The sequence below is a fragment of the Xenopus laevis genome, chromosome 8L, assembly GCF_017654675.1.
Source record: "Xenopus laevis strain J_2021 chromosome 8L, Xenopus_laevis_v10.1, whole genome shotgun sequence".
In the NCBI taxonomy this organism is placed as follows: domain Eukaryota; kingdom Metazoa; phylum Chordata; class Amphibia; order Anura; family Pipidae; genus Xenopus; species Xenopus laevis.
In genome coordinates this window covers 102,633,952-102,660,484 of record NC_054385.1, presented here as the reverse complement: position 1 = coordinate 102,660,484, position 26,533 = coordinate 102,633,952, and the positions used below count along the sequence as shown (strand labels likewise).

At 38.9% G+C, this 26,533-nt stretch overlaps 1 protein-coding gene across 10 annotated transcripts in view; it reads left to right on the top strand.

Moving 5' to 3' along the window:
* The window catches only part of ryr3.L (ryanodine receptor 3 L homeolog), a 268,307-nt gene that overhangs the window by 42,183 nt on the left and 199,591 nt on the right, over positions 1–26,533 (top strand). For all 10 annotated transcript variants that reach the window (XM_041573333.1, XM_041573332.1, XM_041573331.1 and 7 more), the window contains exon 2: positions 17,074–17,193. In XM_041573333.1, coding sequence (XP_041429267.1) covers positions 17,074–17,193 — 120 coding nt within the window. The remainder of the gene's footprint in view (positions 1–17,073; positions 17,194–26,533) is intronic.

The following is a 26,533-nucleotide window of genomic DNA, read 5'->3' as shown; positions in this document are numbered from 1 at the left end:
CCCTGTCAAGTGCAATGCAACAAGACAAAAAGTTTACAAAAATGTCCACATGGGTCGTTAACCTATCTCATGATTGTGACATGAAACACGTAAGGCTGTTGATTTTAATCATAATGTAAAATAAAAATGTATATTATTTAAACTACGGGCTTCTGAATTCTACATTCTGAGGTTCCGGATTATTGCCTGCCTGTCACTATATCTACCAGTGGTTTACTCCCTATTGCTTAGGGTCTGGGGCTTGAGCACTCGGACCCACCGTTTAAATCGGTAAGCTTATAAACATTCTCCAATGAATTTGAGCTCTTCGTGTTTTTTCAAGTTATACTTTTCACCTTTGCCTCGTAATGAAGTAGGGCGCAGTTATATGTGATATGGCAATGCAGCTAATTTATAAACACTGTGCAAATTCTCCTCTGTGCAGTAATCCATAGCAACCAATCCTTTTTTCATAGACAAAGCAGGATTCAGTAACTTTAGTCCATTCACCACCCCTTCCGTCCAACGAAGCCTTAATTCAATAGAAATAGCTGTGGATAAGAACTTGGTCAAATGCAGAACATTGCTGCAAAAGTTGTGCTTTTATTGATCCATTACATGTTTCGAGCGAGGAGCTGTTTTTCACACAATAATTTAAACCATATACCCCCCCCAGCTTTATTTTTGTGCCTAGGCTGTAAAAAATGACCCTTAGCAGTGGCCACTACTCCTTTATTTACTAATTGAGGTGGGGTTTATAGTTTAAACTACTGTGTGTTGTTGGATTTTGTTAACTTGAAAAAGAGCTCCTCACTAGTGATGGGCAAATTTCTCGCAACAATTCCGACGCTGGCGACAATTCTGACGCCCATTAAAATCAAAGGGCGCCTATAATTGTCACAGGCAAATTTTCGCTGCAATTTCATGAATTTATTCGCCGGCGGCAAAGCTCGGAAATTCGCTGCGAATTCACTCCTGGCGAATAAATTCGCCCATTACTACTACTCACTCGCAAACATGGATCGATAAAAGCACAACTTTTGCAGCAATGTTCTGCGTTTGGCCAAGTTCTTGTCCACAATTATTTCTCAAAACTGAAACAAATTAAGATGGAATGTAAGCAAATCACACTTCCATCTTGTTGTAACAAGCAAACTAGTTTTAGGGTAGGGATGCACCAAATCCACTATTTTGGATTCGGCCAAATCCTTCGCTAAAGATTCGGCTGAATACCGAACGGAATCCTAATTTGCATATTCAAATTAGGGGTTGGAAGGGGAAACCATTTTTTACTTCCTTGTTTTGTGACAGAAAGTCACGCGATTTCCCTCCCCGCTCCTAATTTGCATATTCAAATCAGGATTCGGATTCGGTTCAGCCAGGCAGAAGAATTCGGTCAAATCCGAATTCTGCTGAAAAAGGCCGAATCCCGAACCGAATCCTGGATTCGGTGAATCCCTATTTCAGGGACATGGTCCTGCACGGCTATGAGTTAAATATGCTGTGAGTCTGTGTTGGTTTCCATAGCAAGTTTTAATTGCAACATTTATTAAAGATTATTTTTTAGACACATTGTTTCAACTGTTATCTGAACTAGTTTACTTGTTACAACAAAATCAAAGTGTGATTTGCTTACATTCCATCTTAATTTTTCAGTTTTGTTTTGAGTACCTAATAGTTTGTTGCAAACTTGCAGAGTAACAGTTGTAATAAGTACGTTCTGTTCTATATATTAGCCACAACTATATAAAGCTGATTATGGATTGGTTGCTATGGTTTAATGCACACAGGTAAATGTTCTCATTGTCTCTTTAATCTGATTTACCAGAAATGATGGCATATTACTTGAAAATCACAATCTTGATTATGCATCTAACCAACTTGTGTGGTGTATAAAACAGCTTGTGCATCTAACCAACTTATGTATATTAACGAACAAGACCAAACTCTTTCCACATACAGCCAAGAATGCCCATCTACAGGCTATTGGATGTAACTGTTCATATGACTCAGTAGAGTGACATACAGAACTGATCCCCCTTAATATATCTTGTACCTAATCTAATGATTAAGTACCATCTCACAAACTGTTTGAGTCATAATTGTTACATAGATCGAACAAGGCAAATCAACTGGATTTTCCTGCTGAGTCTGCAAACTGGTGATACCAAAAAAAAAAAATGTCTGATTTACTGCTGGCTTAATCATTCTATGAGGAAGTCATTTACCTTTTGATATAAAATATCATTTGCTGGTTGTATTCTGAGACCTAACTTGAGACAACATAAATGCGCTTGCTTGAATATCTTTCCAATGGTAAGGGAGGGCACATCCTGCATTAAGGCAGACCTAGTGCAGCAGCAAAATATGATACTGCAGTGCTCTGAATTACAATAGCTGTCCTATGCTGCAATGGAAATGATCGCTGAACAGCACTATAATTATTGCTTTCTCAAAGGCCTAACACATTGCAGTACTAAGGGTTGAAAAATTCCCCTGCATGGCAAGAGTAAATTGCTGTGCTGCCTCAGTGGCCAGCAAAACTCTCATCCAATAAAGAGTTAAAATTGTCCAAATAATAGCTTCAGTCAGCTAAGGTAATCACATACATAGTATTCAGATAAGCAATCAATGTAGCAATCTTGTAGAGAAATAAATCTCCTAGATATTTTTTTTTACTTGTCTGCAGCTCATGCATAATTCATAGCACATCAGCTGGTGATGCAGTACAAGCTGCATGTATATTTCATTAAATATTTTTTTTTGTACTCTAAGACCTGAACAGTATTATACGCCTGTTTGATACTCCGAGTAACGCCAGCTTGATGATTTATGTGAGGGCATGGCAGACTGCCCTAGAATGCAGAATGCAATAATCCAAAGAACCATAAAATGCAGTATATCTGTGTTTAAGATCACATTCTCTTCTATTCAAAATGCTGGCTATGTTTTATACAAAAAAGAAGGCTTTGGGAATCATGAACCCCATGATTTATGTTCACTAATGCGCTGCTTCAATTAAAACGAACATAAATTAGCCTATTGTTTTGCTAATGTGAGGTGTGGTGGTTTGTTTTGCTTATATTATGCTTATTTATAATTCTGTGGTAATGATTGGAAAAATAGTACCGGCACAAACAGGCTGTTATATTTTATTTTGTCACAGTGGTCAAAAAATGTTTTTGGGGATGAGCCCCTTCATCAGATATGACCTCATAAAGTGGGGTGACCCACACTTTGAGGGCACAAATTTTTGTCAGGAGAGTAACTACAGAGGAAGCAGACCCTGCGGCTGCAGGGGGCCCAGGAAGTATATTGTAATTTATAAACAATTTCAATAAATATTGGTAAAACAAGCAGTGCTGGGCCAATCCGACTTGGCAACCTGGCCGGCCACCACGCTCCCCTCCGTGAACGTCCTCACGCGCACGCTTCCCTCAGAGTACGCGCCCAAAGCATTGTGTGCACATGCGCAAAGCACTTGAGGGGAAGGCAGGGGAGAGCGCCGGAGGTGAGATGGAGGGGAAAGCACCGGAGAGGGAGGGGAGAGTGCCAGAGGGGAAGGGAGAGGGAGGGGAAAGTGCCGGAGGGGAGGGAAAGAGCCGGTGGGGAGGGAGAGCAGCGAACATGGACTAGGGGTAGGCAGAAGACAAGTACCTGCCCAGCACCCAACTTTCATTGCGCCCTAGGCAGGTGCCTCTTCTGCCTACCCCTAGTTCCAACCCTGAAAACAAGTCAACCTCTAGACATTTTGGGGGCCTGAAAAATTATTTGCTGTGGGGCCCAGTACTGTCTAGTTACACAACCTGCATGTAAGCCATCCAAATATGTATCATATCATTTCTATTTTCAAAAATTTGGTGCTTGGGATGGATATGCCCATCCATGCAAGTCCCCCAACCAACTTTGTTGTTAGTACACTGTAGTAAGAGACATGGAAGAGCTGTGAGTATCTCCATCCTTATATGAGTGTTTTCACTCATTACAGTTTAGCATACAAAATATATAGTGAATAAAGTACCCCCGCTCTTGTAAAATATATTTATATTAGGAGTTCTATGACCATATAAAAACACGAGGCCGAAGGTCATGGAACTCCGAGGTAACTTCTAATATCCTTATATTTTACAACTGGGGCTACTTTATTTATTATAATACACAAATTTCAGTAAGTCACGTGACAGAAATGACATCAGAACTCAACATTTATAACTGATGACATCAGAACTCACTGTTTATAAGGATATAATTTACAAGATATTCATGGCTTTTGTGTATTATTTTATATATATATATATATATATATATATATATATATATATATATATATATATATATATATATATATATATATCCCACAAAGAAGGTCCGCACTCTCAGGACTTAAATTGAAAAAATGTTTTTATTAACTAAACGACTAACGTTTTCGGCCTCTCTGAGGCCTTTCTCAAAGTCTTTGAGAAAGGCCTCGGAGAGACCGAAACGTTAGTCGTTTAGTTAAAAAAAAATTTTTTTTAAATTTAAGTCCTGAGAGTGCGGACCTTCTTTGTGGGATAAATATTTCCAAAATTTTGGACACTGCACCCAGGCAATGTTGAACCGTTTGACGAGAGTGCCGGCTCCTCCATTGACTCTATATATATATATATATATATATATATATATATATATATATATATATATATATATATATATATATATATATATATATATATATATATATATCTATATATATATATATATATCTATATATATATATATCTATATATATATATATATATATATATATATATATACAAAAAAGGTTAGAAAAATTCTGCATCACAGTAGTTACTTTGCACTTCTGGAAAGGTTTTTGGGCAGTTTTAGGTTGAGTTCAAATAGATGTGGCCCTGGTAAGAGTTATTGTAGTTAGTTTAATTTATTCCATTATTTTTTGAGGGTGGATGTGTGGGAATAGAGAGGTAGGAAGGTATCCAAGTCTACTGGGATGTCCCAGAAGCAATGGCCTAGCTAATAAAAATAGATTAATGACTTGCCAACAGCAAGCTCAGAATCAAGTAACATACTTGTGAGCCCACATTAGACGCTGAAGAGTGATCAGCATCTCTGTCCAATGAAAAAGGTTAAACATCAGCTAGGAAGCATCCAGGATTACAAAAATAAAATCTGCTGTGCCTGCAGTATCCTTCATACCAGATGTGCTTGACATGCTACCCTGACTGTTGAATTAATCCTTCTGACATATGCTCTTGTCTTAATTATAGCAATGCACATTTTGTAGTGTCCAGAAATTTATATTATCCAACATAATTAAGAGAATGCTAAAGGGTACTATTTTGATATGTGATTTGTGCATCCTGGGACCATATGACAGCAGACACGGCCATGGCTATTTTTGACATCTGAGTAAGTGTCAAGATGGAATGTTCGCACACTCCTAGGCTGAAGGAAGCAGCAGCATGATAAGAATTCGCTTTTCATTTCTCCTCTGCAATGTTGGAGACATACTTTTCATGTGATTCTTTTTATTATTAGTAAATGGCTTATTTACATGATGTTTTACAGCAACCCACATACAATTAAAGATCACTGCCATATAGAAAAGTTTTCATTTGTTGAGAAATATGGTCATTTTTGTGGATTTGCCTGCCTTTGCAACTTTACTGGGGGTGATACAGCAGGGGTTTTCAAACTACGGTCCACCGCTGGATACGGCCCTCCAAAGTAATTTATCTGGCCCCCGCTGCGCCTGCGTCCAGTGTCATTAGTGTCACCCGGGGGGACGCGGTCACGTGATGTGCTAGGGCCGAGGAAAAGAGCATCTGGGAGCAGCAGCATAATAGAAGTGTGCCACTCACCCGGTCCAGGTACTCCTCTTGCACGCACCCTCTGCACATGTCGCATCCTTAGCAAGAGTTACAGGGGAACCGTCAACCAAATCCCCACTCTCGGGGCGAGACAGATACATAGCTAGGTGCGCAGGGCCGCCTTCAGGGGGGCACTGGGGGGCCCAATGGCTTCTATATGTTAAGGGGGGCCTGGCCATGCTGCATTTCCTGGATTAGCTGGGCCACCTCTAACTGCCGAAGTAGGAGCCGAGTTCCGCCAAAGTAGTTGTATATTGTATTGTATTTTTGCACTACAAATAAGATATGTGCAGTGTGCATGGAAATCCGTCTTTTTTTTAAACTATAGTCCGGCCCACCAACAGTCTGAGGGACCCTGAGCTGGCCCCCCTGTTTAAAAAGTTTGAGGTCCCCTGCGATACAGGATCTTTCTTGCTTCAAAATTCTTCAAACTGAATTGGCCATAGTAGTATAGCATGTAATAAATAAAGGGAAATCTGCTTTTTGTTTTTGCTCCTGGGCCATAAGAGGGAGCTTCTTGATCTCTTTTTTTTTTTTTTTTCTTTACGGCACAAACTACAGATTGATCATAACTCGTGTTATGAAACTTGATAGCAAGGTACTGTGCCTGCTTATTAAAATCTGCCGCTATAATACAGTTCCTCCTCAGCCACAAGAATTGCCCAAAGGGAATATCGTTAATACAATAGGAGGGAGGCATGCTTTTAGAATGTAGATAGGAGTCAATACTCACAGATTTAAAATATGTCTGTGTATTGAGTTTACCACGATCCACAAAAATCTCAAGATCTAAAAAGACCAAAAATGTTTTAGAAATGGTGTGTGTAAAGCACAGGTTAAACTCATTCCTTTTCAAATTATCCACAAAAGAAATCAAATCTTTCTCTCTCCCCTTCCAGATCAGTATAATGTTGTCAACGTAGCAATACGATAAAACTAACGCCATTAACAAACTGATATCACCAAATATAGAGCCCATATAGAGATTGGCAAAACTTGGAGCAAAGGTACTTCCCATTTCCGTACCAACCAGTTTAAAATATAGATTAAAAACAAAGTAGTTGTGGGGGAGGATAAACCTGATACCCTCCAATACAAACTGCTACTGAGGGAGAGACAATCACTATATATATTTAAAATGAACTTAACGGCCTCAACCCCCCCCCCCATGTGAGGGATACATGTACATAGTGATTGCACATCCAAAGACACTAAAATCATGTCCTCTTCCCATTCAAAATCCTCTAAAACACCTAAAATCAATGATGTATCCTTCAGATACAATGGCTGGCCCATTACTAATGATTGCAGAAATTAATCAATAAAAACGGATAAATGTGAGGTCACTGAATTTATACCTGATACAATCAGCTGGCCTGGTGGGTCCGGCAGATGCTTATGAATCTTAGGGAGATGATTCAGAAATGGTACTTGTAGAGGAAATTCTTCCATTATATTCAAAATCTCTCTATCATAGGCCTTTTTTACTAATGCTTTTAACTCCCAAAAAAATAATTCAATAGTTGGAACTGAAGACAAATGAATATATGTAATACTATCTGAGAGCAGCCTTTCTGCCTTAGAAAAATGATCATTAATGTCTTGCATCACTACTCCACCACCTTAGTCTGCTGGGACTAAAATAATGGATTTTTTAAAATTTTTAAGGCTTTATACTTCTTCCTATTTAGATTGGATGGTAATGTGCTTTTAAACTCAAGGGGATTTCTATAATCTACCAGTTTAAGAAAAGCATCTGTGTATTAAAAATCTTCCAATATGGAAAGAGTTAATTACTCACCTTTAAAGGAGAAGGAAAGCTACCACGGCAGTTTATTGCCAATAGATTAGCCACAATAGTGCAAGCAATAACACTATATTTATTCCAAACCATACCTGAGTAACGGCTCTAGAAGCTCTCTTTGTTTATTTAGGATAGCAGCTGCCATATTAGCTTGGTGTGACATCACTTCCTGCCTGAACCTCTCCCTGCTCATAGCTCTGAGCTCAAATAATAGAGGAGGAGAGAGGAGCAAACTGAGCATGCTCAAGCCCTAGCCTTGGAGGTTTATGCTGAAAACAGGAAGTCTGATACAGAAGCCCATGTGTACACTATAGAAGGAAAGAAATGTGGTGTTTCTTTTGACAGAGGACTCGGAGCAGAATTACTTTGAGGGTTTACTGGTGTATTTATATAGACCTTTCTAATAAAGCTTACTTAATTTTAGCCTATCCTTCTAAGAACTAAATGGATTGCTATTTAAAGTGTTGTAATGGTGTGGTACCCCTTGACCTCCTGAGTGTGAAACATGTTGAGGCTGAAATCTATTTTCAGATATTGATGAGGGCATTGGTTTGTTGTTTCTCATAAAGTAAGAAGGAAGGGTGGTATTTTTTCCACATACCACTAATGGTAGGTTGATTTCGTGTCACTGGATTTAGCAAGTAGAAAAATATATAAGATATTCTATTAGATATATTCCACATACCTTAATTAACATGAAATATAAATGTTTTATTATGAATATGATATATGTATATTGTTATCATTGTAATTTGAGATGTGTGATGTGATTCCTCATTGGTGTATATTACAGGTGTGGGACCTGTTATCTGGAATGCTCTGGATAATGGATCTTTCTGTAATTTGGATCTTCATACCTTAAATCTACTAAAAATTATGTAAACATTAAATAAACCCAATAAGCTTATTTTGATTCCAATAAGGATTAATACGATCTTAGTTTGGATCAAGTACAAGGGACTGTTTTATTATTATGGAGAAGAAGGAAATAATTTTTAAAAAATTTGGATTATTTGGATAACTGGTTTCCAGATAACAGGTACCCTACATGTATATTTGATATGATAAATATGATATAGCATATTTGATATGTTGTGTATGATTTAGCCATTACATAGGACAGTAGGTCAATTTTCTTTGATTTTTGGAATCTTGACTAAGTTTTCTCATATATTTTCCATCGTGTTTCTCAAAGTCTTTACTAGACATGGTGAGCCTTATTTGCTGTAGTGTACAAAATACAAGAATCTGACAAATTTTTCACTATGCAGCATTGTTCCCCAGAATTTCAGCACATTGCATCTACTACAAATCCCTGCAAAATCTTGTACCTAACAAGTCAGATGCAAAATCTTGCACAGTGTAGTTGCACACAGATTGCATCTGCAACACAAAAGGGCATCATGAGTTTAAACCTGTGCACAGTTTTGTGTATGCTAACAAATTATGTGTGCAAAGAGAGCCCTGCTTACAGTCTTGCAGATTTAAAGTATTCCTTGAGCATCTACATGCAAGGCTTGCACTTCATTCACATTGTGACAAGGAAATCATTGGCACAGCTACTTGTGTGTGTGATGTTTACCATTGCCCCACTAATAATAAATGTAGCCTTCTGCATATGCTATAATTTGTTAATGGGTGTCTTTTCCTAGCCACTTTATTTTCACATTTCAAGACTTTTTTTTAAATTAATCTTGTTTGCTCTCCACGTGTATGTTAAAGCATTAATTTGCACACTGCTGTTTGATATCGTTTGTGCACATAGAAAGTAAATATAAGGTCACATCTACATACAGAGAAGGGACTTTATATGTGCACAAACTATATCACACAGCAGTGTGTAAATGAAAGCTGTTTAAAAGCTCGATTTATCCTCTATATACTTTTAATATGTAAAAGTATATAAAAAAGTTGCTTAGAATTAGTCATTCAATAACATAGTTAAAGGTGAAGAAAAGTCATCTTGCAATCGGAGGAGCCAAATGTCAGGCGTCCCAAGTAATTGTATTGACTTACCTGAAACCCCGGGTGCTCCTATCAGCAGAAAACTGCAGCGAGCACCACGGATCGGTCCTCTTCCGGCTTCTTCTTTCTTTAAATTTCCTGGGGCAGACGCATGCGCAGTAGAATGAAATAGCCGACTTTTTCATTAAAGTTCAGCTTTCCGCTCTATCTTTGCGCAGCCGCGCAAAGATAGAGGACGCCGGAAGAGGATCGCTCCGTAGTGCTCTCCCTGAGCCAGGGCAGTTTTCCGTTGATAGGAGCACCTGCCCGGGGTTTCAGGTAAGTAAATACAATCACTTGGGGTGCCTAACATTTGGCACCCCCGAGTGCAAGACGACTTTCCTTCTCCTTTAACTTAAAGGGTAAGAGTCGGGGAGATTCGCCTCTTCTTCGGGTGACTAATCTCCCTAGATGGTGGGAATGCTTTTAGGGGAGATTAGTCGCCGAAGAAGAGGAGATTTCTTAGAATGTGCCCTTACCCTTAAGTGTATGTATATACTATTTTGTGCTTATGGATCAGGTGAAATCTGTGTCTTTTTTTCTAAATGTCTGTTCATTAAGCATCAAGAGAGTGACAGAAAACATGGCAAACCCTGAATCTCTTGGAGGTTCGGGTGAGATCCCTGAAAAAATACAGTTTTGGAAGTATACATAGTGATATGGCCTATGGTCTCTCCATGTTGACATATCTCTGTTGGCAGTAGGCTATCATATGATCTGTCTAGACCTGAAGATTTGGTCTGTCAGTAAATCTAGTCAGTGTGTGTGTGAGGTCACTGGCTGACCCTGAAGTTACAAACTGAGAACAAGAGTAGCCCTACAATTTGGCAATTCAAATAGTGCACACAATCTTCTTGTTAAACCTTTAGTACACACAGATGAATAACAAGAAAACTTGCGTGGCTTGCTTTTATTGCTACCATTGCAAACATGGCCGCTTCCACCTCATTTGTACTCTACATAGTGCAGAAAATAAATAGCAATAATGAACTATTCAAGTTCATATATGAAGAAGGGGCAAGATGCATAGTGCAAAAATGTTCCAAAGTGACAGATTTTTTTTTTCTTCTTCAAATGTGTATCTTATTTAATTAAAATTTGTTGCTATGCAGGCGACGCAAGGTGCCAAGGAGCTCTAAATAATAGTATCCGTGTATATTGTGTATATGCACTGTATGTGCGTATTGAGTGGGTCTCTAATCTCTGGCAACTGACAGCAGCACAGAGCATGTGCTGGAAATCAGCAGAAAAGAAGATGGTGGCATTTTGGAGGCACAAATCTTCATTGCTAAAGGGCTTCGGTTGTTTAGTGAAAGAACTCACCAACTTTTTCCGGCAAATGCCTCTATCTAATTTCATTGCTGAAATTTGATGCACAAGCTTTTGGGGACCAACCCCTTCCTCAGGTCCCCGAAAGCTTGTGCTTCAAATTTCTGCAATAAAATGAGATAAAGGCATTTGCCAGAAAAAGTTGGTGTGCTTCTTCCCTACACAATCTGGATGATACAATTGGCCTGGAAGTGGTCTGGGATACAAATGCACCCTGCAGTGATAAATAAGTGGTGTGCTGCAAGAAAAAACGTGTTAAAGTGCTTTGGTGGCATTGGTCTGGTACAGCATTTCGACACACAGAAAATACAAAGCTGCCTGCATTTAGCAGCATTGTATTCAGGAGGGGCAGGCAGAGACACTTAAATTCTGACACACGAGTTAGGACACAAGTGTTCAGGGTGCAGGCAGGACATGATGCTAATGCCAGCATAGGAGCTGATTCTAGGCCAGCTTATTTTAGCAGCTAGATTTTCAGCCCTGTCTGGCATTCGCCTAAAGTTCGCAGCTCTTTGGCATCAGAATGGATGGGCTTCTCCTGCCCTTAAAGGAACAGGAATACCACACAATGACAGTTTTTTAAAGGAAAGCCAATATAATGTACTACTGGCCTGCACTGGCAAAACAGGTGTGTTTACTTCTTAGATACAACTATAGTTTATATAAACAAGCTGCTGTATAGCCATAGGGGCAGCCATTCAAGCACAGGATAACACAGTAGACATTGCAGCTACATTGTGAAGAATCCCATTGTATACCACAGAGCTTATCTGTTATCAGCTTTTTCAGCTTTGAATGGCTGCCCCCATGGCTACACACAGCAGCTTGTTTATGTAAACTATAGTAAAGTTTTTGAATCCAACACCCCGTTTTAACAGCGCAGCACAACAGTAAATATTTTCATTACTTCAGGACACTTTAATTTTTGGGTGTTACTGTTCCTTTAAAATTAGTCCTTCATGAACAAGCTTCATAAGATTTACTGTTTACGTAAGTAAGTAAATCCAGTATTTACTTTATTTATGCCAAAAAAATTAAACTCTGTAATGAGTGTGCACACAATTAATAGTGGATGATACATTTCTTTGAAGAAACAGATTGTTAAAGTATGAGTGAATGCCTAATGCCTGGGTATGTTCTCATGGTAGTATTTGGGATGCAAAATGTCCTACAAAAGGTTGTGAGAACATGTAATGAGAGTATAGGCAATGTACAAGACCAGAATGTTATCTAAAAGGGATGTAGACAGACTTCTTGGGAGAACAAATGTATGAAATTATATAATAGTATTTGTGTTGCTTAGGTAGTAAGGGTTTAAGTTACAAGGTAGTTGGCATTTTTCTATATTTCGGTTAACTGAATAAAAACAATAACAGAATTTAGATGGATCTGTAGGTCTTTCACCTTGAACTTCTGGTGACATGTTTTACAGACTTATTAGAAATGAGAACATTTCTATATATACATTCTCCCAAAGGCAAAAGCACATCAGCACATGTTATAAGTTATATAGGGCATTGAAAATATATCCTGCCTAGTTCCAAAGGAAATACTTGGGATGACCTCCAAACAGTGCAGTGAAAGCAAAGTTCAGTCAAAAGTAGTATTTTTTTCTACCTTCAAATCTATAATCAGTGATGGGCGAATAAATTTGCCTAGCGCAAATTTGCGGCAAAGTTTAGCTGCCGGCGAATAAATTTGCGACTCTCCCACGAAAATTGGCGGCGTCAAATTATTTTGGACACCTGTCTGAAAAGTTGATTGCGTCAAAAACTGCACGTCAACAATATTCGGACGCCCATTGACTTTTCGGATGCACGTCCAAAATTGATGCAGACGGCAATTTTCAAGTATCACAATTTTTTCGCAAATTTTTTGCCGTTTTGCAAATTTGCGGGAAATTCAGGAATTTTCCGGCAAACTGAACCAGGAGAAATTCGCCCATCACTATCTGCAATGCATTAACATCCCTAAAAACAATATTTTCTAATTTGTTTATCTGGAAATATTTGCTATTGTGCATATATGACAGAATAGCCAGTGATTTAACTATAGAGGAAACGGACCTTGGCGGTTGTATGTGTGGGTCTGAAAATTACAAATAATTATTTTTTTGTTCTAATAATAATTCATTACTTTCTACCTGCAAATATGCCATACAAATAACAGATGATACCAAAAAAAATGTTCAAATGTCAAAAATGTAAAAGTAATACTAAGGGGTAGATTTAGCAAAATGAAAGATTAGCACTCACCACAAAACATTTCGCCGAGTTTCTTTCATTCCTATGGGATTTTTAGAAGCTGATCAAATTGTAACTTTCACCCGATTACAAAGCTACTTCTAAAAATCCCATTGGAATGAATAGAAAGTGTGTGGTAAACTCTTGTTCTACTAAATCAACATTCAAGGAAAACCTCCATCGTTTCTGGACGTAATATTTACCAACCTCAGCTTAGTACAAGCCCACATTGGCACAGGTTTTTGTTTAAAAGAGAACTAACCCCTAAAAATGAATATGGGTAAAAATCCTGTATTTTATACTGTATAATGAACTTACTGCACCAGCCTAAAGTTTCAGCTTGTCAATAGCAGCAATGATCCAGGGCTTCAAACCTGTCACAGGGGGTCACCATCTTGGAAAGTGTCTGCGACACTTACATGCTCAGTGGGCTCTGGGCACCAGGCACGTAACTTCTCTGGCTCCTATCCCTCCACCAACTTGGAGCCGCAGCTGGCCAGGTTGCTAAGAGCATCTGACCTGGCCTGGCCTGGCTCGTCTCTGGCTACAAGGCTAATTATTAAATTCTGATGCTAATTACACAGGTTTCTGTGCTGCCATGTAGTAATTATCTGTATTAATTACTAATCAGCCTTATATTATGACATTTATTTTCTATGTGTACTGTATATTTAGAGTTGGTCCCTAAGTGACAGCAGCACAGAGCATGTGCAGTGAATCAGCAGAAAAGAAGATGGGGATATACTGGGACATCTGTGGAGACACAGATCTTCCCTGCTTAAGGCCTGTGGTTGCCTTGGGCTGGTACAGTAGCACAAAACATAATGTACAACATTTCTAGCTACTTCTTTACTTAGGCTTTAGTTCTCCTTTAATCTGTGCAGTGGAAGCAGATCGTTAATTTAAACGCATATTGTAATAGTTACTCGTTTCTTATTGACCTGGCACAAGCTTAATCTAGCTGAATGCTGTCTGGTGTGCTCAGTAGGGTCAGATGGTGGTTTGTAATTTAAAAAGAGGGGGATACATTTTGGCCATCGAAAAAGTGGACCTGTTTACAACTGAAAATGTATAGCCGTGCCTAGAGAGAGGAGATGAATCTTTGTATGTAAAGTGCCGCATATATGGTTTCTGGGTTTTACCACTATACAGCAAATACCTTTTAGTGTGAGCAGTTTTAAGTGGCAGTCAGCAGGAGTCTTTTGGAGATTCTTGGGAGACGCTATGAAGGACAGTGTGAGAAGAATCTTTTAAAAGATGAAGTAAGTTGGCTATCATGGCTAGGGCAGATGTACACCGCTATGTCTATAAATAACAGGAAAGAGATGTACAGAAAGCAGAATTATTTATGGCTTTGGATGTTCACATCAGAATTTTAAATTGGATTCTGCACGGTATGGTACGTCAATAGAGAACCTAACAAATTAGAGTAACAGATGATGTGCTGTGAAAGCAATGATTGACCCAGGCACCAGCTCTGCACATTTATCATCCACGTGGATGCCATCTTGAAGCCCATATGAGTTATTACGTCTCCAGAAATATTAGTCAGTTGTGATGAGCTCTTGGCTGTGTATTGAACTTTGTCATACTACATTAAAAAGAGGACACATGGGGTACCAGGAAACAGAGCGTTGGAATGTTATTAGAACAAATAATGCCATTGGCTTAAAGGGCATGTAAAGGCAAAAAAATTAAAATCCCATTTTTACTTTCTTTAATGAAAAAGAAACCTATCTCCAATATACTTTAATTAAAAAAAAATGTGTACCATTTTTATAAGAAACCTGACTGTATGCAGTGGAATTCTCCCTTCATTTACTGCTGTGGATAGGAATTATCAGACGGCCCATAACTGCTCTGCAGGGAAACAATCATACTTATGAACAGCAGGGGGAGCCCCTGTCTTACTTCCCAGCCCTGCAGAACTCAAGCAGCTTTGTTTGTTCACCTGTAGAGCAGTCATGACTGTGTAGAGATTTGTATTGGATTTTATTTTTGCCTTTTCATCCCCTTTACTGTTTCCAACTCCAGCTGCAGGGACAAAGATCCTGGAGCCAGATTTAAACAGATAAACTGGGATTCTATTTGGAGGATTATTTTGCTGCAGCCACTGGTTCTGCAGAGTTGGAGAAAATTTCTATTAAACAATACAAAAACTATAAAATCCACATTAGATTACATGACAACACAGGACCCAGTGCAGTCTGTATATTCTGATTATTAATCAGTCTTGCTGTATCTGTTTCTGACAGATATTATTTGACTTGACGAACCCTAAGCAGCCCAGACACCATTGAGCATGTGCACAGTCTTGGTCCTACAAAGATGTTTAACAAAATTACAAAATGTTGACCCCTGTGGCCAACTTTGAAAGCATAAATCATTTGTTTGATTGGGCTTGCGGTACAGTAAGTTTATGTTTAGTATACAAAATACAGCATTTCTAGCCTTATTCTATTTTAGACTTTACTTCCCCTTTAACTGCAAATAAACAGACTTAAAAAATACAGTGATGAATTTCTTTTGTCTAGAATCATTGACTACAGTTTTAGGAGTTTTGGTTTTGCAAGAGAAGGCATTGTCTGGTGATTATGTGAGCCAAATGTTTTAGTGCCCAAGATCCACATTTGAATTTTATAACAAAGATATTTTCTGATGTTTGGTCACCTGTTTTAGAGAAGATTAAAGCTGCCCATAGATGTGCGGATTTTATTTTTTGTACAATTGATTAATTAAAAGACCAATTGACTCCACATGTGGTCCTAAATTTATTTCAAACTGTTATGTCTTTGCATCTATGGCCAGCTTTAGACGGGGCAAAACAAAAAGTACCATGTTCCATCACCCTATTTTAGAATTTGTTTTTAAATGTAGTTGAGGCACTAAAACCAAAAATGCTTGATCAGCGAGCAACACTGAAACAAATGTAATATACATGCTCTATACAAGACTGCTTGAATAAATGGTCAAATAAGGCATTTGCAATAAAGAAGTATTGCTCTGCATACTATTCTTTCTGGGGCACAGTAAACTCGTACTACATCCCTTATTACCTATATTATCATCGATCTACAGCCCTTTATTTAGATAACCGCAAATATGCAAGGCACATTCATTTTGTTTTAAGGCACATCTTGTCCCACCATTTGTCCTGGTGTGGTGTGTCTTGGGATTCACATAAGAAAATAAAATGTGCTTCATGCAAAACATTTCATACAATATATTTTATTGTTTAACGTCAGGCCCTCTGATTGTGGTCTTTACAATCTCATTTCCAAAATGAATGCATTGTGAGACTGAGAAGAAACGGGTTCATGCAAAGAAAACCAATGCAAAGCTAAAAAATTCCAAATCTAAGCAATATGGGAATGACTGTACTCAATAGCCCAGTGGTGATATTACTACACCTCCGGTAATTATTTCTGAAAATAATTTTAAATATGTTTTAACATACTGTGGTTTTGATAACAGCTTTTTTGCTTTGCTGCTTGAAAAGTTATTGGTACATGTTAAACTTACATGAGGGAATCTGTTTACTTGAATTTACCTGGCTATTTCTGGAAAGTCAGCACTGCGCTAACTGGTATTAAAGAGGTTTCCACAGAGTATTTAAAGGGATTAATTCTAGATTAAACAAAGATTTGGTAAATGTAAGTTTCTTAGAGTTTGCCATAATTACAGCTGTTCCCACAAACATCTGTATGTATTTGGAAAGATAAACTGTAATTCTTGTCTTGCGCAATCCATCCCATTAGCCTTGACTTTAATAATTAAACTAAGTTTTTGGTAATATGACTCATTGTATTGATTTTGTCATTAATCTTCCTTTGTTGTTCTACAGGATGATGAAGTTGTCCTGCAGTGTGTTGCTACAATACACAAAGAACAGCGGAAATTTTGCCTGGCAGCTGAGGGACTTGGGAATAGACTATGTTTTTTGGAACCAACTTCAGAGGCTAAAGTAAGAGTTTACCATTATTACATGTTTGTACATATCACTGCATTTTATTCAGCAATGTGGAAAGAATGATAGAATTTTGTGGTAATTGCAAAACATTGCACTGTTGCCCTAAATTTTTTGTCGGAAGCAGTGGTTCGCATATCTGTAATTTTGACCCACTAAATTGCAGGCATATAATTACAAAAATACAGTTACATCAGTATTGTACCCGTGTAATGTGACATGCCCTTGCTGTGATGAGCAGCATTGAGCACTGCAATAGTAATGTCCAGTGGCCTAGTAATCTCCAGTTGCATTGTGTGGGGGAGGGGCATGGGAAGAGCAGGGGTGGAGCATGGGAAGAGCAGGGGTGGAGCAAGTGCTGGATGTGGCCAGGGGTGGGACACAGCCTGAGCCCCACAGAAGATTTCATCCACCCCTGGATATAACAGAATGTTACTGGACCCCACAGCAAAAACTTTTTAGGGTCATCCAAACCTTCAGGTTTTTGCAAAAATATTAAGATTGCACATCAGGCGGGACTATAGTCCAGAGCTATTGACCTTATTGTGACTTGAACATTGCACAGTTGCTTAATGGTTACCAGAAGCTTTAGCCTTTACAAGTGTTGTAGAACCATATTTATTGTAATTCCAGGTCAGGGCCGCCATCAGGGGGGCACAGGGGGGACAGTTGTCTCGGGCTCCAAAGGGTTTTGTGTCTAAGGGGGGGCCTGGCCATGTTTCACAAACTGATTAGCCAGGCCCCCCTGCTTTCAGCGTGCTGCCAGCTTCAGAAAATAGGACAGCAGCTAAGTGCACGAAGATTTTCTCCTGTTCAGATTTTCTGTATCCTCATTGGTAAAGCTGTAAAGGGATTGAAGAGGGGAAGTAGGAATTTCCCCTTCAGCCTAACCAATCCCAATGCAGCTTTACTGGGACTTATCCTTAAAGAACCAATGAGGGTACAGAAAATCTGAACAGGCTACTGTCCTATTTTCTGAAACTGGCAGCACGCTGAAACCAGGGGGCCGGCTAATCAAGTAAGTGAAGCATGGCCGGGACACCCTTAGACACAAAACCCAGGCAAGCAATCTTTTTAAAATCTTGGGGGGCCTGCTCTCCGAGGTTTTTTTTAAACTTAAAGGAGGGGGGGCAGGCCATCAATTTGTTTTTTACTTGCAGGGGGCCCCTCATCATCAATGTCTTTTTATAACTTGTTGGGGGGGCGGGGGCTGGCCACCAATGGCTTAGGGGGGGTTTAATGTTTTAGCTCTGATGTCTTTTTAGCCTTTTTACTATGGGGTGGTCGAGATATGGAGTGGGGCTTGAAGGTGGGCGGGGACCAGGGGGCCCAGAAAATGTTGCTTTACAGGGCCTGTGATTTCTGAAGGCGTCCCTGTTTCAGATAATTAGGATGAAAGGTTTATGTGACTAACCTGATTGAAACTGCTCAGGTATGCAAGAGATGCTTTTTATAATTATTTCTTAATTCATATAATTGTTTTATAGCAAAACCTCTCTACAGTTAAGAAGAGCAGGATCTGTTATCCGTAGTATGTGGGTTTTTTGGATAAGAAATTTCTACTTTTTGTGGAGCACCATATTTTTAAAGGAAAGGCTTGCAGCACTTGGGGTGCCAAATGTTAGGCACCCCCAAGTGATTGTATTGACTTATCTGAAACCCCGGGTTGGTGCTCCTATCAGCAGAAAACTGCACCGGCCCAGGGTTATACCAGTGAGCACCATGGCGCGATCCACTTCTGTCTTCTTCTGTCTTCAAATTTACCGGGGCAAACGCATGCGCAGTTGAACTAAATAGTCGACTTTTAAGTAAAAGTTTGGCTTTTCGTTCTACTGCGCATGCGCAGCCACGAGAAAAAGGAGGAAGACAGAAGAGGATCGACTCTGTGGTGCTCCCTGGTGTAACCCCGGGCCGGTGCAGTTTTCTGTTGATAGGAGCACCGGCCCGGGGTTTTAGGTAAGTAACTAGGGGGGTGCCAAATGTTAGGCAAGCAAGTGCTGCAAGCCTTTCCTTCTCCCTTAAGGCTACTACTACTACTGTTTATATAAATGTATGCAGCTCAGTTACTATTGAGTACAAGGTACAGTCTTGCTATTGCAGAGAAATAGTATATCAGTCAAAATAGAACTCTAAAGTAAATTAACACCCCTATTTCTGGGTAAGGGATCACATACCTGTACAAACAGGTAGTATCAGTAGAGTAACTAGATGTTACTGAGCCACACAGCAAATTCAATTTAGGGCCCACATCATATCTAAAGATTGTCCTGTTTTACCTATGTTTATATTGAAATTGCTTATTAAATAGGGCCTTGTGGGCCCCCCTGTACCTCCTTGACCCCCCTGCAGTCACAGGGTCTGCTTCCTCTGTGGTTACTCCCCTGGGTAGTATATCCAGTTTACAAATATTTTAACAAAGAGGCAAAATTTAACTAAGACTAAGAGGTGCTTCCCAAATAAAACTGGAAGATTTAAGCAGTTTTTGTACCTACATTTGATGCAAGCTTATTCACTTCTTTGTGTAACAAAATGAATGCTGAATGCAAATATTCCAAAGTTTTTTATTAAGTAAATGTTTTAATGAATTCTTAACACCCACAAAAAACGAATAATTGGCTTATATTTTTAAATCTCTTTCTGTACTACCACTGATTCCTAGTAACACTGACACTTCTCTGTACAAATTTGTTAGGTACATAAAAGGGCTAAGATTTCGGAGCCTATTTATCAACAGTCCCATTTTAGTGGTTTTAGAGTAGTTTTATTAGTGGTTTTTAAAACCACGAGGGCCATGGAATTTACAAAATAATCAGAATATCAAAAGTACAATTGGAAAAAAAAAAATACACTAAAAAATATGATTACCTCTAAAACCTCTAAAAAAAATTTAAAAGCTTTTCATTTATTTATGGGAGAAAAAAAAATATGAAAACCTCAAAGTCTTAATGGTTACAAAAATGGTCCAATAGGATCAGCACAACTCCCATTGACTTCTATAGGACCTCGAAAACTTTTACTTGGTGAAGTTTTTCATGGTTTTTAAACGTAATAAATCTTGATTTTTTTAGGGGTTTAAATAAATATAGAAAAAACACACATTTTTAAAAATTTGTGAAAAAACAGAAATACAAATTGTTAGTAGATAGGTCCCTTAACCTTGAAAGGAACCAAGTTTCAGGTAAAAATTAGTACCTTTGTAAATGTATAATGAAGCTACAGAATTCTTATTGAATCAAGTGAAAGTGAGTGTCGGACTGGCCAGTAGTTGTAGTTGAATATATTGCAATATATGGACAAACAATCCCTGTTTTGTTTAAAAATAATGCACAAAATATCTCAGTCATTAATGTGTTGATAAAGGGTTGAGCTCCTATACAGTCAATTGTAATCAAATAATTCTATAAAAATGATTTGCTTTTTCTCTGTAATAACAAAACAGTACCTTTATGCATGATCCTAACTAAGCTGCATGAATCTATTATGGGTTTATTTTAGGGATGCAACAAATCCAGGATTCGGCCTTTTTCAGAAGGATTCAGGTTCGGCCAAATCCTTGTGCCTGGCCGAACTGAATATTAATTTGCATATGCAAATTAGAGGGAAGGGAAATCACACGACTATTCATCACAAAACAAGGAACTTACACATTATTTTTTACACTTTTTCCTTTCCTGTCCCTTTGCATATATGGATTCGTATTTGGTTCTTTATTCAGCCAAACCGTTCACAAAGGATTCGGGGGATTCGGCCAACTCCTAAATAGTCCATTCTGCGCATCCCTAGTTTATTTAATGTTAAATGATTTTTAGCAGGCTTAAGACATGGAGTTTCAAATTATGGAAAGATTCCTTATCTAGAAAACTCCATGTCCCAAGCACTGTAGATAATAGAGCCTACACTGTACATATATGCAAATCATTGTTCATACTACAACCTACAAATGGTTATGTCCCCATAGACAGTGTTCACCTGTTACCAGAGAATTAAAAAATGTATCTGGATTTATTGTTTAAAGAACAAACCCCCCCCCCAAGAGAGGGTCCTCATCCACTAGCCCCTATTTGCCCCCCTTTATGCTTCCTCCCCACACAGTCCACTATTTATAAAAACCTCTCCATGCAGAGTAGCGCAGCGGAGCACATGTGCGCTACCTTCGATATCTTCGGATATGTTCTCAAAAGGACCACTGTCACTAAGCTTTTTCATGCATGGCAGTTGGAGCTGTTTGCATACCTCCCAACATTTTGGAAGTAAAAAGAGGGACAAAAATGTTTTCTGCATGTAGTGTGAAAATATTTCTCCTTACTGTGTACTGGCCTCTTTGCCAAAAGCCAATTAAGTTAGAAACTTTGTTTCTTTTTCTGGCTGTTCAGTGCAAAGAAAAGAGGGACTTTCCAGTACAAATGAGGGACCTCAGGTTGAGCTGTCAAAAGAGGGACTGTCCCTCTGAAAAAGGGACAGTTGGGAGGTATGTGTTTGGTATACACGACTACTGTGCATGCGCCAAAATGAGAGGATCTGAATATATTGAAGATAGTGCCCGTAAGCTCTGCTGCGCTACCCTGCATTGAGAGGTCTGTGTGACTTTCAGCGACTTTTTTCTAATCCAATACAAACAATCTGATAAATTGACACATTTATAAAAGCCAATAAAAAGTCTTTGATAAATGTGACAATTGATTAAAACCCTTTCCTATCAGGGCAATTTTCGTGACAGTAAAAGAAAGTGTTGATGAGTATGATAAAATTCAGGCTGCTGGGAAACCGTTCTCAAGTTTAAATTTTAATAAATCTGCCCGTTAAATTCGGAGAAGTATAAATAATTGATTTTTCCTAGGCAAGACAGAAAGATGTATTTTACACAGCTGTGAATTAGACAAATCAGGCAGTTTATCTGATTTACTCTCCCTTCCTAGATATGCTTTTCAGATGTTGCCTTATATTGCTTGATGTATTAGGCAGCAAAGAGCAGTATAAAACACTGCAGAGAGGCTCATGATGAATTAATTGAATGGACTGCAGTAGGTAGTTCAGTGCCAGCTCTCACTCTGTAATTGGCTGCAGTGAAAAGCTGTCTATTCCTGCTCCTACTCACTTGCCGCTTACCTCCTGTCTAGGCTGACAATTTTTTTCTTTTAGATCTACACAATTGCAGATTTGCAAAAGAGAAAGACAATGTACCCTTTTGGTGTCAGAACAGTTGGAGACATCAAGCTTAACCATAGGTCATCTGCTTTTATCCAAAAACTGCAAAACTGTCATCTAAGACAACCCATATATCTCTTGACTGATGAGTGCAATTAATATAAATTGTGCCTGTAAAGGGCTCCATGTATTGAAATGTTCCAATTAAGTTTTTGATTGTTGGTCTCTAGCCAAGTGTAGTTTTTTTTGTAAACTGCTGATAAAAAAAACCATTCTGTTTGGTTTTGAACAGGTCTGTTAATAATTTTAATATTATTATTTTTAATATTATTTTGTATTATTGTACTCATCAGGCCCAGATTTATGGTGAGGCCTGGGCCTATGGTGACAAGATTTTAGGGGCGGCATGCCGCCCAGCCGCAACCTTTGGAGCCAGCGCCTAGGGGTGCCCAAGCCCAAAATTCAGGCCTGGTACTCATGCACCTTGGTTTCAAATCAGGTAGGTAGTGAAATAGATAATAGATAGAAGATGCAGGGAAAAACAATAGCCAAAGTAAATATATAGACTTTTACTAAGAAGATGGTTATACTAAGGCTCTGAGGTTTTCCTCCACCTCGGACCATCTTCCACATCTACTCTATGCTTTGTCCAAAGATAGGAAGAAGCATGGTTTTTCTCCCCTTTTATACACTAGCGGACTTGGGTGAATGAGAGGCACTTCCCTTACTCAGGGAATATTGGCACCACATTTGTAATTTTCCAGCCTCTTGTTACAGTGCCAGACATCAAAATCATGTTATTTTAAGTAAAGACGTTTGGAAAATACAGAGCTAAGCTCCTTTAGTGCCCTGGGTCCAATACCACAAGGTAATACACATGTTTCCGTTCTCATGACCTAGTCTCTTGAATTTTCTCGAGTCAACTGTACTTAAAGAAGAATGAAAACCTAAAATGCTGATGAATTCAATTCACATTTTTTTTTTATCCCTGGCTAATCTCTTCTTGATGATATAGCCTACAGTACTTTCCTCTTTAGCACTAATATTTTCATCCTGCTTCCAGATATTGTATGCCTTGTACTGTTTGGAGTAGAGCATTTGTATTTGTATATTTTTTTTGTTTCAGTTTTTTGATAATTAGTTTTTTTGATAATTTGATAATTTCTTGTTCCTAGCCATTTAGATATTAAGAGCTTTATTTATTTATTTTTGCACAAATTACTAACATCTTTTTGCTGTTTATACCAATACATGGTCCTTAAAATCACCACGGAAAAAGGACTGAATCAGCAACAATTTGCAACTCCAAGGACATTGGGTGGTGGCTATATATGGAACTCCCAACTGCAACTTTGTGCACCATTCTAAACCATTCAGAAACACATTTTGAAGAACGCTTTATTTTCTATGCACTTTGCTGTCTCATGTATTTCACAGCATTTGTTTAACCAAAATAATTAGAGCCAGGCCAAATTATTTATAACACTGCTGTCCAAATGTGCCATGGGTCCATTATTTTATATACCGAAAGGCTAGATTTAAATGGCAGAGTTTGTGAAGTTTTGCTCATCCTAGGTCTTTAATCTTCTTTACATTATGTCACTACTTTCTTTCCTGGAATACTGTACAGCAACAAAAGAAAAAATAACATGGAAAAAAACAAGCCAAAGATGTATAATTTAGACACTATAGATAATGCTCTCTGCTCAGTTAAACATCTGAGTCAGCTGAAACATCCAGTCGATAATATTTAATGAACATACTCGTAAAGGGGCCTTTGCTGCAGATGAGACAGATCAGCAGTAGAGATTGAGAACTCTTAAGGACTTGATCTTGGTGCTGGATAAAAACACACCCATATAGTAACTGCATTTTGATACAAAATATAAACTGCATTTCAATAGAAAATGAATCATAAGTGTGTTTTTGTTTTGGTTACTTATTCTTCATAATAAGTCATAGGCCAAAGACACACTGCATGTTCATGGAGAATCAAAACATTGTTGACGGCTGCTTCCTATTCATATTAATATTACATATGCTGTCTAGGACAGAAATTGCTCGGAAACAGACTAAAGGTGTCCATAGACGTAACAATTACTATCTGTCTTGGAAAAGATAAAAGATTGTTCGTTTCAATAGACACGTGTAGAGCTGAATCGTCGGATATACGGGTAGAAACAATAGAATTCTACCTGTATCTGACGATTCAGCATTAACAATGGCCTATGTTTGGATGCCTTCAAAGGCACCCAATTAAAATTTTCAGTCCAGCCTGATCGATGAGTCGACCGATATCCAAGTCTTCTGCCGATATTGGTCGGCTCTTTTCCCGCCATACACGCACGAACATTTTTTCATATGATATTATCTGTGCCTATGGCCACCTTAAAGGAGAAATCAACCTGTGGGGGGAAAACCCCTTACCCCCTCAGCCCAGGTAGCCCTCCCTCCCTCCTCCCCCCAGGCTAACTACCCCCCCCCCTGGGGAGATGCTCCATACTTACCCCTCGGTCCAGAATCTTCCAGCGAAGTTCCACGCTTCCATCTTCCGGCTCCTCTGTAAGCTGACTGAGAGAACGGCAATTTGCGTGTAATTCCCCACCTGCGCAGAAATATCGATCTCCCAGTCAGCTTACAGAGGAGCTGGAAGATGGGCGCATGGAACTGCGCCGAGGGGTAAGTATGGGGTATGGGGCATCTCCCCGGGGGGGGGGGGTAGTTAGCCTGGGGGGAGGAGGGAGAGCAACCTGGGGTGGGGTGTAGGTTTTTTTCCCCACAGGTTGATTTCTCCTTTAAGGCTGAAGGCTAGAATTGTCACATGGCTGGTGTTTCACCGGTCTGGCTGGCAAAAATAATGCTTGTTGCCAATGTCATAAATATGGCTGAAAAATAAAAAAAATTAGGAAGGTCAGCACTTTTTCCAGGAATGGTGGCAACCCTACTGATGGTAGTAAAGCTAGCAACTGTGCATTTATCTCATGTTTCAAAGGCATTGGCATGCACATAGAGCATATTAATATTCCAAACAGATGTTTAATGATGGTGACACACAGGCTGATTCTCATGGTATTCGATCAATGCACCCATAAGAAGAATGGATATCTGCAGAATATGCCCACACGTACAGATGGCCATAGACGCAAAGATCTGCTCGTTTGGCGACATCGCCAAACGAGCGGCTCTTTCCCTGATATGCCATTAACGAGCATGGCTATATCGGGGGTAATCTGAACGGCCGAACGATCCGATTACGATGCGCAATGGACTCCGGCGGGATCAGTCGGGTCAAAATCAAACCTGTCCGATCGACCAAACGACCGATCTCCGCCGGACGAAAAATGTTGGCACTCACCACACACACATATTTTTCTGTTTATTTGATAACACTAGAGTTGCAATGGCCAGTCACTTGGAAGAGGGGAATATATTTACACATATAACCCTCCACGCAATTTACGTGAAATGAGGTTGAATGTGCCAATACACTCAGTGGAGGGCACATATCTGTGACACTTCTGTATAGGACCTAACAGAGATCTAGGGTATCAAACAATGTGATGCTTGTTACCAATATAGAAATCTGCATAGTATTTTTAAGGCATGTATGTGCATCCATATTAAATTAGCTTGTATACCAAAATAAAATGAAAAAACGTTGAAGTTTGTACTGGGCAACTTATGTGCTTGGTGATCAGTATGATTTTCATTTGTTGCTAAGATGTTTAAAGTAAAAGTACTGTAGTACAAATAAATATTTCATTTCTAATTGGCCTCAGTTCTCTGTGTTATTGAGTTTGTATATTGTTTATTTACCCTGTGATTCAATTATTCTCTCATCCCCACTGAAAAATACAGATTCAGGCATGTGGACAGTTTGATTAAATGTGTTTGCCCAGCATATGTAATTAATAACATTTTACTTTGAGTTTAATGAATATTGTCATGATGTTCCAGAGTTGAGTTTAATGAATATTGTCATGATGTTCCAGAGTTTAATAAACAACTTATTCAAGTGTCGGCAGCCCAAAGCTAGAATGTTTTCTGTCCTAGTACTCCCACAGTTTATGCTAGGCTGATCATAAATATAACAGATGAAGTGAATGAAGCTTTCCTTGGATGTCAGGTTTCGCAGAGGAGAAGGACACTGGCACAAACCCCAGTGAAGATTTCATCAGCCTACACTGGAATT